The sequence below is a fragment of the Schistocerca serialis genome, chromosome 2 (genome assembly GCF_023864345.2).
Source record: "Schistocerca serialis cubense isolate TAMUIC-IGC-003099 chromosome 2, iqSchSeri2.2, whole genome shotgun sequence".
NCBI classification, from domain to species: Eukaryota; Metazoa; Arthropoda; class Insecta; order Orthoptera; family Acrididae; genus Schistocerca; species Schistocerca serialis.
Window position 1 is genome coordinate 307,247,446 of NC_064639.1, and position 12,248 is coordinate 307,259,693.

The 12,248-nt window shown below is 47.3% G+C and overlaps 2 protein-coding genes across 2 annotated transcripts in view; one reads left to right on the forward strand and one right to left on the reverse strand.

Annotated features, from left to right (window-relative positions):
- The window catches only part of LOC126457087 (uncharacterized), a 763,934-nt gene that overhangs the window by 214,619 nt on the left and 537,067 nt on the right, over nt 1-12,248 (forward strand). The window lies entirely within an intron of this gene.
- Nucleotides 1-12,248, reverse strand: part of LOC126455928 (uncharacterized) — an 82,829-nt gene that overhangs the window by 7,937 nt on the left and 62,644 nt on the right. Inside the window, exons 7-10 of the mRNA XM_050091685.1 lie at nt 3,054-3,090; nt 1,746-1,803; nt 1,361-1,671; nt 1,196-1,273 (exon numbers count right to left, since the gene is read on the reverse strand). Of these exons, the coding sequence (XP_049947642.1) occupies nt 1,196-1,273; nt 1,361-1,671; nt 1,746-1,803; nt 3,054-3,090 (484 nt within the window). The remainder of the gene's footprint in view (nt 1-1,195; nt 1,274-1,360; nt 1,672-1,745; nt 1,804-3,053; nt 3,091-12,248) is intronic.

Below are 12,248 nucleotides of genomic sequence, written 5' to 3' on the forward strand. Positions count from 1 at the left end.
ATAGCAAGAACCGTCTGTAAATTTCAGGTGAAAGCGATTTTTCATCCACTAAGATTGCAGACCTTTTGGGATCGGTAAGGGCCGACTTGTTATTGAGGAAGTCCGGAATTCACAAAATACCTTGTCAGTGTGGTGTGGCTTGTATAGGACAGACTGCACGCACTGTGAAAGAACGTTGCACTAAGCATCAACGTCGCGTCGCGTTCGCCTTTTGCAACCAAGCAAGTCCGCTATAGCCGAACATTGCATTTCCACTGGACATTCAATGGAGTATGACAGACCTGTGATTCTCATCACAGTTACATCTTTCTGGGACTCCATTATTAAAGAATACGTGGAAACAGGTCTGGCGGAAAATGTAATGAACCGTGATAGCGGCTACCAGTTGGACAAGGCGTCGAACCCCATCACCTCTACGATTCGTTCTAATCGAAGACAACAGAGTGCGCAAACGGCCGCGCAGAACGGTAACACAGGGGACAGCCGAGTTCCGCGGTTCCACCAGCGAGGGCGCTGCCATCGGAAGTGCGGTCCGTCTGTCAACTTTAATTTTGACACATGCACGGAATACCCGCGGCGCGCTATTTATGACGGAGCGGAGCAAGTCTTTGTCAGTCACTGACGGATCATCTCAAGACGATTGACAGGTGCCCAGTCGAAATATCGTGCGATGAATTAAACGACGACCGGCTACAAGCCCACAGTTTGTTTAAACATTCAATTCGACGAGAAAATTTTACAATTCACAGAAACAGACATAAAGTGCTAGAGCAGAAGAGCTCATAAATTTGAATACAGATGTGACCCAAATGAAAATATCTTTAAGGCAATTGTTGGACACCGATAAAAAGACCACCCATGCCCAATACGTATGAAGCACTGTATTAAAGACCAAACAACTTTTTTTCCTGTTAACGGGAATTACTGGATGTTCACTTTCTTCATTCTCAAATAATGTGCAAGCAGTTGCACGTATGGACAGTCATAGAAGAAGATACTTTGTGATTGATGCAGAGACAGCCTTCACTGCACCGAGACTATCACCCCTGTAGTGAGAGATCACACTACAATTAAATTGTTTCGTAATCAGCGGTGGATACGTTACATTCTTATCTCAAAGCTAGCAGTTACGAGGTAACTTGGAGGAACTTTCAAGAAACATGACAATAAGCAAGGCGGCAGGTCGCTAGGAGACGCAGTAGCAGAAGAGCTTGAGGTGGAAGTCGGAGATGCAGGCGCTCTGGTTGCCGTACATGTTGACGCGGCTGACGGCCTCCAGCGTGGCCGCCCCCAGGGCGCCGCCGTCGTCGTCATCGCCGCCGCCGGCGTCGTCGAGCGCGAGCGTCGCCTCGAAGCGCGCGCCGCCCGGCGCCGTCTCCAGGGTGACGGTGACGTCGTGCGGGCTGCGCAGCGCGGAGAGCACGCGGCGCAGGCGCAGCTGCGCGCACAGCCGCTCTCCCCCGGCCCTGCCCCCGCGGGCCGCGCGCAGCGGCGCGAGGCGCGCGTTCAGCTGGTGCACGAAGCGCTGCGCGGCGGCGCGTGCCAGCCCCGACTGCGGCGCCAGCGGCCGCGTGCCGCGCTTGCACGCGCACCAGTGCACGTGCACGCCCGCGTCGGCGCACGTGCGCGACTCCGGCAGCGCCGTGAACAGGCTGCGGCCGCGGCCCGGCTCTGCCGAACAAAGCGTCATTAGCTGTAATCCGCCGCTGCAACTAACGATGCGTGACCGACAGTGGCGATCAAACTCTCTCTAGTAATCACTGAGCCTGCCTGAGCCAGAGCCGATTTGAGATCGCACTGGGCCTGTGGCAGTGATTACACGCGGTGAGTCAAAAAGGGCTTTACAACTTTGAAATGATATGGGAATTTATTGAAATAAATTACAGAATCGGTAGATGCGTCATTTTGTAGCAAACAACCTGAAATTTCACGTAAAAGTGTCAAGCGTCATTTTGGTTCGATGCGACTAACAGTGGTGACGCGGCAAGCATCCTACCGGTAATCAGTTTCTCCCCACACTCGTTGCAGTAAATCGGCCGTAAATTGTGCAACGGCAGCGTAGATTCGATTATGCACCTCTGCTAAATTGTTTGGCACGGGGGGAACTTACACACGGTCTTCAATGAAACCCCAGAGAAAGAAATCCAGTGGCGTCAAGTCCGGAGACGAGGTGGTCACGCGGTTGGCCCTTCACGGCCAATCCACCGACCTGTGAAGCAATTTTCGAGGATACCGCGAACTTCCGTGAGGAAATGAGGTGGGGCACCGCCTTGTTGGTAGTTTTCTTGTAGTTGTGGTCTTCAGTCCAAAGACTGGTTTGATGCAGCTCTCAATGCTATTCTACCCCGTGTAAGCTTCTTCACCACCGACTAACTACTGCAACCTACATCCCTTGAATCTGCTTTGTATTGTAATGTATGTTAACTGGGGACCTAGAAACGACGGAGAGGCTCCGTCCCCGCCACGGCCGCAGTGGTCCACAACCCCACGACGACTACCGCAGTCCACTTCACCCCCCCCCCCCCCCCCCCCGCCGCCCCACACCGAACCCAGAGTTATTGTGCGGTTCGGTCCCCAGTGGACCCCCCCAGGGAACGTCTCACACCAGACGAGTGTACCCCTATGTTTGCGTGGTAGAGTAATGGTGGTGTACGCGTACGTGTAGAACTTGTTTGCGCAGCAATCGCCGACATAACTGAGGCCGAATAAGGGGAACCAGCCCGCGTTCGCCGAGGCAGATGGAAAACCGCCTAAAAACCATCAACAGACTGGCCAGTTCACCGGACCTCACCACAAATCCGCCGGGCGGATTCGTGCTGGGGACCAGGAGCTCCTACCAGCCCAAAAATCCGTGCGTTAGACCGCACGGCCAACCGGGCGGGCTTGAATCTGCTTATTGTATTCATCTCCTGGTCTCCCTCTACGATTTTTACCCACTCCATGTTTCCCTCCAGTACTAAATTGGTGATCCCTTGGTGCCTCAGAATGTGTCCTCCCAACTGATCCCTTCTTTCAGTGAGGTTGTACCACAAATTTCTCTTCCCCCCAGTTCTATTCAGTATCTCCTCATTAGTTATGTGATCTACCCATCTAATCTTCAGCATTCTGCTGTAGCACCACATTTCAAAAGCTTCTATTCCCTCCTTGTCTAAAGTAGTTATCGTCCACGTTTCACTTCCATACATGGCTACACTCCATGCAAATACTTTCAGAAACGACTTCCTGACACTTAAATCTATGCTCGATGTTAACAAATTTCTCTTCTTCACAAACACTTTCTTGCCATCGCCAGTCTACATTTTATACCCTCTCTACTTCGACAATCATCAGTTATTTTGTTGCCCGAATAGCAAGACTACATCTACTACTTTAAGTGTCTCATTTCCTAATCTAATTCCCTCATTACTAAATTTAATTCGACTCATTCCATTATCCTCGTTTTGCTTTTGTTGATGTTCATCTTATATACTCCTTTCAAGATACTGTCCATTTCGTTCAACTGCTCTTCTAAGTCCTTTTCTGTCTCTGGAGGAATTACAATGTCATCGGCAAAACCCAAAGTTTTTATTTCTTCTCCATGGATTTTAATTCTTACTCCAAATTTTTCTTTTGTTTCCTTTACTGCTCGCTCAATGTACATATCGAATAACATTGGGGATAGGCTACAACCTTGTCTCACTCCCTTCCCAACCACCGATTCCCTTTCATGCCCCTCGGCCCTTATGACTGCCATCTGATTTCTGTACAAATTGTAAATAGTCTTTCGTTCCCTGTATTTTACCACAACCACCTTTAGAAGTTGAAAGAGAATTCCCGTCAACATTGTCAAAAGTTTGTCGAAGTCTACAAATGTTATAAAGGTAGGTTTGCCTTTCCTTAACCTATCCTCTATGAGAGATCGTAGCATCACTATTTCCTCGCGTGTTCCTACATTTCTCCCGAATCCAAACTGATCTTCCCCAAGGTCAGCTTCTACCAGTTTTTCCATCCTTGCTGGTAGTAAACGTTCCCATCTCGGTCATCTTCATCGATCTGTGGAAGTAAAAAGTTTTCAAGCATATCCGTATACATTGGTGTCCAATATTAAAGCAACAAATCGCTATTTCCCCCATCCTGTTTCTAATTCACGATATAATCATACTGTCAACAGATGACCGTGCCGTCGTGTTTTGCACGGAAGGTGCCATTTCGGTCACCGGTAAACCACGCCAACGATGACGTCAGGGCACCTATCAAACGGAGTCGTATTTGCTGGGGAGTCCACATCCACAATCGCTCTGTACACAGTCACAGACGGTGCAGTGTGGCACGAAGATGACGCCTATCAGACACTCTGCGGTCGAGGGCAATAGGAAGAATGGAAGCAGGACAGTTGGAAACTCATGTGGCCCGGTGCCTTACCGTGTGTCGTTCTGTTGTTTCTCGGATGTGGCGACAGTTTATAGAGACCGAAACTGTAACCCGAAGACCAGGGCAGGGCCGACTACGCATGATATCAAAAAGAGGGGACCATCAAAAAGGTTCAAATAGCTCTGAGCACTATGCGACTTAACGTCTGAGCTCAACAGTACCCTAGACTTTGAACTACTTAAACCTAACTAACCTAAGGACATCACACACATCCATGCCCAAGGCAGGATTCGAACCTGCGACCGTAGCAGCAGCCCGGTTCCGGAGTGAAGCGCCTAGAACCGCTCGGCCACAGCGGCCGGCAGGGGACCATCATTTGTCTGTAAGGGCACTACGGTACCGCCTTAGTACAGCGTGGCAACTGGCATCTGATCTCGCAGCATCCACTGGACATGTTGTATGGAGGCAAATGGTGTAGGGAAGGCTTCGACAGAGTGGCCTTTATTGTGGGAGACCTGCTGTGTGTGTGCCTCTGATGCGTGTTTACAGAAAGGAACGTCTAGAGTGGAGTCGTCAACATGCCACATGGACGTTCGAACAGTGGGCGAATGATGTTTTCACAGATGAGTCCCGATTTGATCTGGAGCGTGATTCTCGACGGATTCGCATTTGAAAGGCATGTGGAACTCGATTAAAAAACCCGAACATTGTGGAAAGAGACCGATATAGAGGAAATTCGATAATGCTGTGGACAAGAATGGTGTTGACCACTTGGACATCTTTTCACGAAATTGTTCGGGTGAATAGAAAAGGTTTAACTGCTGTCAGGTATCGTGACGAGGGCGTGGGACCTCATGTGCGGTTGTTGTGAGGTGCTGTGCGCCCAGACTTCGTACTGATGGACGATAGTGCTCGACCATATGGAGCACGAGTGGTTGATGTTTTCTTGGAAACGGAAGATACTGCACACATGGCGTGGCTTGCTCGCTCTCCCGATTTGAATCCCAAAAAGCATGTTTGGCATGCGGCAGGTAGAAGGGTTGCATCACGCCAGCATCCATCAACCACTCTCTAAGACTTAAGAGCAGCTCTGCAGGAAGAATGGGCGTTATTGGTTTAACATGAGTTTGATGGCGTTATTCACAGCAAGCTCCGTCGTTGTCAGAACTGTATTGCTGCCAGAGGTGGTCACACCTCAAAGTGAGCACATGATAAGTTGTCGGAATGTGTGTGCAAATTTGTTAAGTTGGGAAGAAACAAAGAACATTTTCGTCTACTGTTAAGCATGTTGCAGTTGTTTACGTTCTGTGTCCTTTACATTGTTTCTACTTTGCTATCACACGTTTATACTGTTTTGTGACAAAACAAACGCAGCCTCGCAAAATTTCCGTTTGTTGCTTTAATTTTGGCTGGCTCTGAGCACTATGAGACTTAACATCTCAGGTCATCAGTCCCCTAGAACTTAGAACTACTTAAACCTAACTAACCTAAGGACATCACACACGTCCATGCCCGAGGCAGGATTCTAACCTGCGACCGTAGCGGTCTCGCGGTTCCAGACTGAAGCCGGCCGGATTTAATTTTGGACACTAGTGTAGATACACAATACCAGTGACAGCTTTCTCCACGAAGAAGAAAGCGCTGTACACTTTCAGTTTGCTAAAAATACAAAACATACACTCCTGGAAATTGAAATAAGAACACCGTGAATTCATTGTCTCAGGAAGGGGAAACTTTATTGACACATTCCTGGGGTCAGATACATCACATGATCACACTGACAGAACCACAGGCACATAGACACAGGCAACAGAGCATGCACAATGTCGGCACTAGTACAGTGTATATCCACCTTTCGCAGCAATGCAGGCTGCTATTCTCCCATGGAGACGATCGTAGAGATGCTGGATGTAGTCCTGTGGAACGGCTTGCCATGCCATTTCCACCTGGCGCCTCAGTTGGACCAGCGTTCGTGCTGGACGTGCAGACCGCGTGAGACGACGCTTCATCCAGTCCCAAACATGCTCAATGGGGGACAGATCCGGAGATCTTGCTGGCCAGGGTAGTTGACTTACACCTTCTAGAGCACGTCGGGTGGCACGGGATACATGCGGACGTGCATTGTCCTGTTGGAACAGCAAGTTCCCTTGCCGGTCTAGGAATGGTAGAACGATGGGTTCGATGACGGTTTGGATGTACCGTGCACTATTCAGTGTCCCCTCGACGATCACCAGTGGTGTACGGCCAGTGTAGGAGATCGCTCCCCACACCATGATGCCGGGTGTTGGCCCTGTGTGCCTCGGTCGTATGCAGTCCTGATTGTGGCGCTCACCTGCACGGCGCCAAACACGCATACGACCATCATTGGCACCAAGGCAGAAGCGACTCTCATCGCTGAAGACGACACGTCTCCATTCGTCCCTCCATTCACGCCTGTCGCGACACCACTGGAGGCGGGCTGCACGATGTTGGGGCGTGAGCGGAAGACGGCCTAACGGTGTGCGGGACCGTAGCCCAGCTTCATGGAGACGGTTGCGAATGGTCCTCGCCGATACCCCAGGAGCAACAGTGTCCCTAATTTGCTGGGAAGTGGCGGTGCGGTCCCCTACGGCACTGCGTAGGATCCTACGGTCTTGGCGTGCATCCGTGCGTCGCTGCGGTCCGGTCCCAGGTCAACGGGCACGTGCACCTTCCGCCGACCACTGGCGACAACATCGATGTACTGTGGAGACCTCACGCCCCACGTGTTGAACAATTCGGCGGTACGTCCACCCGGCCTCCCGCATGCTCACTATACGTCCTCGCTCAAAGTCCGTCAACTGCACATACGGTTCACGTCCACGCTGTCGCGGCATGCTACCAGTGTTAAAGACTGCGATGGAGCTCCGTATGCCACGGCAAACTGGCTGACACTGACGGCGGCGGTGCACAAATGCTGCGCAGTTAGCGCCATTCGACGGCCAACACCGCGGTTCCTGGTGTGTCCGCTGTGCCGTGCGTGTGATCATTGCTTGTACAGCCCTCTCGCAGTGTCCGGAGCAAGTATGGTGGGTCTGACACACCGGTGTCAATGTGTTCTTTTTTCCATTTCCAGGAGTGTATTAACTTTGGGGCTGCCACGAACGTGTTCCAGGGTTGCGTCTGGATTTTCCTTGTCCCATATTCTGCAGTTTTTGTTGGTGTTTACCATGTTACTGATATGAAATGTCGACTCAACCTACAGCGAGCACAGTCCACACCAGTAAAGACGCCATTTTAATTGTGGAGTACGCTGGCACTCCTGATCGCGAAATGGGGTTCTGATGCACTACATAAATCAGACTTGAGATTGTTCGGTACAAAATGACACATCTACCGATTCTGTAAGTTATCGCGATATATTTCTATATCATTCCTAAGTTGTAAGGCCCTTTTTGAGTCAAGCTTTATATCGGGCCTCTCCTGAGAGTTGTCAAGTGCATTTTCTCTTCTGTTTCGGGAGAAGTTTGAAATGTTTTTGCAATATGTACCTGGGGTCAGCCCAATCAAATATCGCTCATCACGTCTTTCAAGCGAAGCCCTGAGGCGACGGTTTGTTTCCCATTATGAACGAAATGAGTTTTAAAGGAAGATTTTACGTACCCATTCCTTAGAATGGTCCAAATAAGTTTGGCGCGATATTCGTTTTATCGATGGTTATTGCCAGGGACAGTAAAACGGAAGAAAAACCATTATTCCAGCAGTAACTGAGCACAGCTGGTGCACGGCGGTAGCAGTCAGTGTGGGCCGGGCTTCTACTGGAGTACTCGTTATTCTTCGCCTTTTTCCGTCTCTAGTAATTCATATCGATAAAACGAACATCGCGCAAGACTGATATAGGACCGGTGCATCGAATGGGCACGTAAGGCCCTGCTTTAAAAGTAATTCGTAACTGGAAACAAACCGGCACTTTCCGTTGATACTGGGAGTCGCATGAAACGCGTGACGAGCACTGTTTGTTTGAGCTGACTCCTGCTGCACGTTGCAAATACGAAATTACAAATACCTGCCGAAACACCAGAGATAAAGAGCCTGACGACTCTTTAGATGGGACACCCTGTATAGTTTAAATAAGACGTTACGTTTTGTTTGTAAAAATAATAAACGCTACAGATAAAAATAGGACACCCTCAAGGACACGGTAATTTTATTGACAACTGCATTGACAGGTAATTCTTCATTGTAGGATAACAAATTCAGAGCAAATGAAACACGTACATCACAGTAAAGGTTCTCCAAACAGGCACATCAGTATAGGTCTGTATTCTGACATGCAAATAATCATGAAGATGCCGAATGCCATTCTGCGATAAGACTGTCCCAAATTATCTTGTGCCTTTTGTTTCTGTTCGGCAATGGCCCTTGTGGCCTCGTGTCCTATACGTATTCAGTTGGCGAGAGATCTGGTGTTCTTGCTGGCCAGGACAGTTGTTTTACAGCACGATGAGCACATTGCGTCACAGAAGCCGTATGTAGACATGCACTGTGCCTATAGTTGTTCTGAAAAAGTACATCACCTTCCTGTCGAAGAAATGCCAGTAGCAGGGGGTGACAGCTAGTGCAATGTAGCAGGCATTGTTTACTTTTTCCTGCAGAAACACTAAATGTGAATGCGAGTTGTGGCTGGTGGCCGCCATTACCTTGAAGCATTATCTGTGTGGTATGGGCGAAAGCACTCCGGCATTGGCAGTTCACTAGGTCTATGCCATAGACATGTACGTCCATCATCCACACACAGTCAGAAGTTATTTTTGTAACTGACGACAATTGAGGGCCATTCCATGCCCCAGTTGACTCTTTCACAATACTGGAGTAGCCATGCTTGATGGTGTTGTGGGCCAGTGGTAGCCTGGCCAGGGCACACACAGTCTTAGTCTTGCTGCAAACAGACGGTACCAATGGTTCCTGATGATGCAGAAAATGCAACATGTCACCGGATTTGGTCCCTGGATGATGTCCGGTCGGCCACAACTATCTTGAGGTGCACCTGTAGTACATGGACGTCCAGAATCTGGTCTACGAGTGTGCGGATGTTCCACAGCAACATATGCAGCAATCCATCGATATGTCCATCCAGCTTCCTGCAGGCCCACAATGTCACCCCATTCAAATGGCTGAAGCTGCTCAACAACAGTACATACTCTTTGATGAATGTACCCTAGAATGGATGTTACAAAAATGATCATCTCTAAACTCAGCACAGTTACAACTCGCAGAATCAAAACAGAGGGTGGACTGGCACACCATTTGATCGCCTATGACCGTGACAAATAAGCCACTAACACTACAGTCCACAGTATAGACGTATTATACGCAGGCACCACTGAATACAGTCCTTGAGGGTGCTGCATTTTTTTCTGACAGTATATTTATATTTATAAATACACTTAAAAATAAAAATATTCCCTTAACATCTTCAGTATCCCTATGATGATAAGCTACTTAGGTAGTATAATAATATAATGTAACTAAAATAAATATTTAAAAAATAAAAGTTAAACGATAAATCTTAAGCACTGAATCATGTCATCATTAAATGTAATTAAAAATAAAATAAATAAACTATACAAACCTTTACCACCTGATAAATCACCTCAACTACAATCATAATCCTGTGATGAATAATAAACTACCGTTAAAGATAAATATGTCAGAAAGAATAGACACTTCAAATGTTTGTAGTACATCGGTCCGTGTGATAATTTCAGTAAGGATGCGCAACAGGATCCCAGTCTCTTGTGGGAATACTCGACTCGTGTGAGCAAGTAGGTAAATGGGCAGTGGACAGTACTAGCGTGTCGCAAGTTGAGAATTTGGATCGGGCCGGGAAGCATGTCTTGATGGCTGAGGCGGTTAAGGCAACTGCTCGTGTTAAACGGGTGATCCGGGTTCGGATATCAGTTCAGCACAAATTTTCAACTTTAACTACTGAATCATTTCGAAGCTCGATCTCAGCTGGCGTCGGTCTCTGCTTCGAAATTTGATACTAACGGCCGCTGCATCAACCGACAGTATTGTGACTGCTCTGTCGGACATGTCAGAATAGACACCACAGATTGTATATCATCTCCTAAGTCACAACGCGGAAGAATGTGCGTGTTGAGCGATCGTGGCAGATGTTACTCAAGAGGACTGCGACGAAAAGTAAGAGGACAAGAGCTGCAAATGTCACTGCCAGAACTGAATGTCGCACTGGCAATCACTGTCAGCACCAAAGCAATACGGAGTGGGCTCTGTAAGCAGGGAATTACAAGGCGAGATGGAAACAGAAAACCACTCACCAGTGGTGCAATTGCCCGTAACAGGGATACGTGGTGCCGAAGCCGTGAAACCTAGGCTATGAATCAATGGAAGAATGCCATTTGGTCAGATGACTCTTGTTTCACAGTGTTTCTAACTCGTGGCCAAGTTTACACCCCAAGAAATTTACACACGGAACACATTATTCACACTGTTTGCTTTCCGTTAAATCGAAACGTATTACAACGACGCATTGATCCGCAAAAAAAATTCCCATCCAGTCTAAGATGTTCTGTTTTTGTGGATTACATTTATATTTACATTTCACTTTAATTAAATGAGATATTCAGTACTAAAGTACCACATAGGTGTCGTAAGTAATATTAAGAAATATTCCGTCTTTCGCGACTGTAATAAAAGTTTTATTTACACCGGGCACGTTTGGCTTTATTTTATAGCACTTCAGTCAATGAAAGGTATGGCACATACACTATGGTACTCATGTTCTCTTTCTTGTTTTTGTTCCACAGTCGCAGTTTTACCAATGGTATTGAAATATATTTCTCTTCTGCAACTGTAATAAAGCGACTTGTTTAGACCAGATGCCGGTCTCTCTTTTGAAGCATCTTCAGTGGACAATATTTTGTCTCCTCCATTGCCAAGTCACCTTTCGTAGTTTTGTGCTGCGGTAACACAATATTCAACGTTTGTGTCGGCTGATCAGTGTTTTAGCAAATAAATGTTGTTTCTGTGTGCCACACACAAAAATATATTTGACATAGCTCAGAGGACTTCACTGATAGACGGTATATTCAAGTCCTAATGTTTTTGTAAGTCCACAGTTTTATTTAATGTATTTTGTCTACTTCTTTTTGATTGATTGAAGTGCTTTAAAATAAAGCCAAACGTGCCCGGTGTAAATAAAACTTTTGTTACAGTCGCGAAAGACGGAATATTTCCCAATATTACATATGACACCTATGTGGTAATTAAATTAAATGAGATATTGTTATACAGTAAATTTTATATGAAATTTAGTTATCTTGTCCACATTTCATTCTCAACATTGTGGCAACTAAAATCGACCATGCGGAAAGTATACTCTATGGACTTTTACCTCTGCAAACTATTCAAAATTTCGTGCAAAGGTTTACTATATTTAATGCTGCATGATAACTGCTTAGAACATCGAAACAAAATTAAGTCATTTAAGGGGGGAAGGTATCAGTCAAGAAGATGTGTAAAAATCAAATTTTTGGGCCAAATAGTTTTTGTGAAATCGAATGATAAGAGTGTCAAAGCAGCCGGAACACCGTGTGTCTACACATGCGAGCAGTGCAGTGACAAAATCGCGCACAGCGCGGAATGCAGGGAGCACGTATTTGTAACAGCGATAGGGTTAATGCGGCCGTGGAGGCTTTACTTCATGAACTGCGCGCTCCCCCCTAAATCTAAGCTTGCGAACTATGCTATACTATGGCGCTGCTTCTATTGGCGCGTGCGTCGTGTGCAACTGGCAACGCAGCAATCTCCCGCGTCTGGGCGGGCATGTGCGAGCCGCCAAGATAAAAGAATTCAACTATAGGTCTTTGAGAAGCTATACAGACGCAATCTATTGTCTTATGTTAGTATTCAATGTA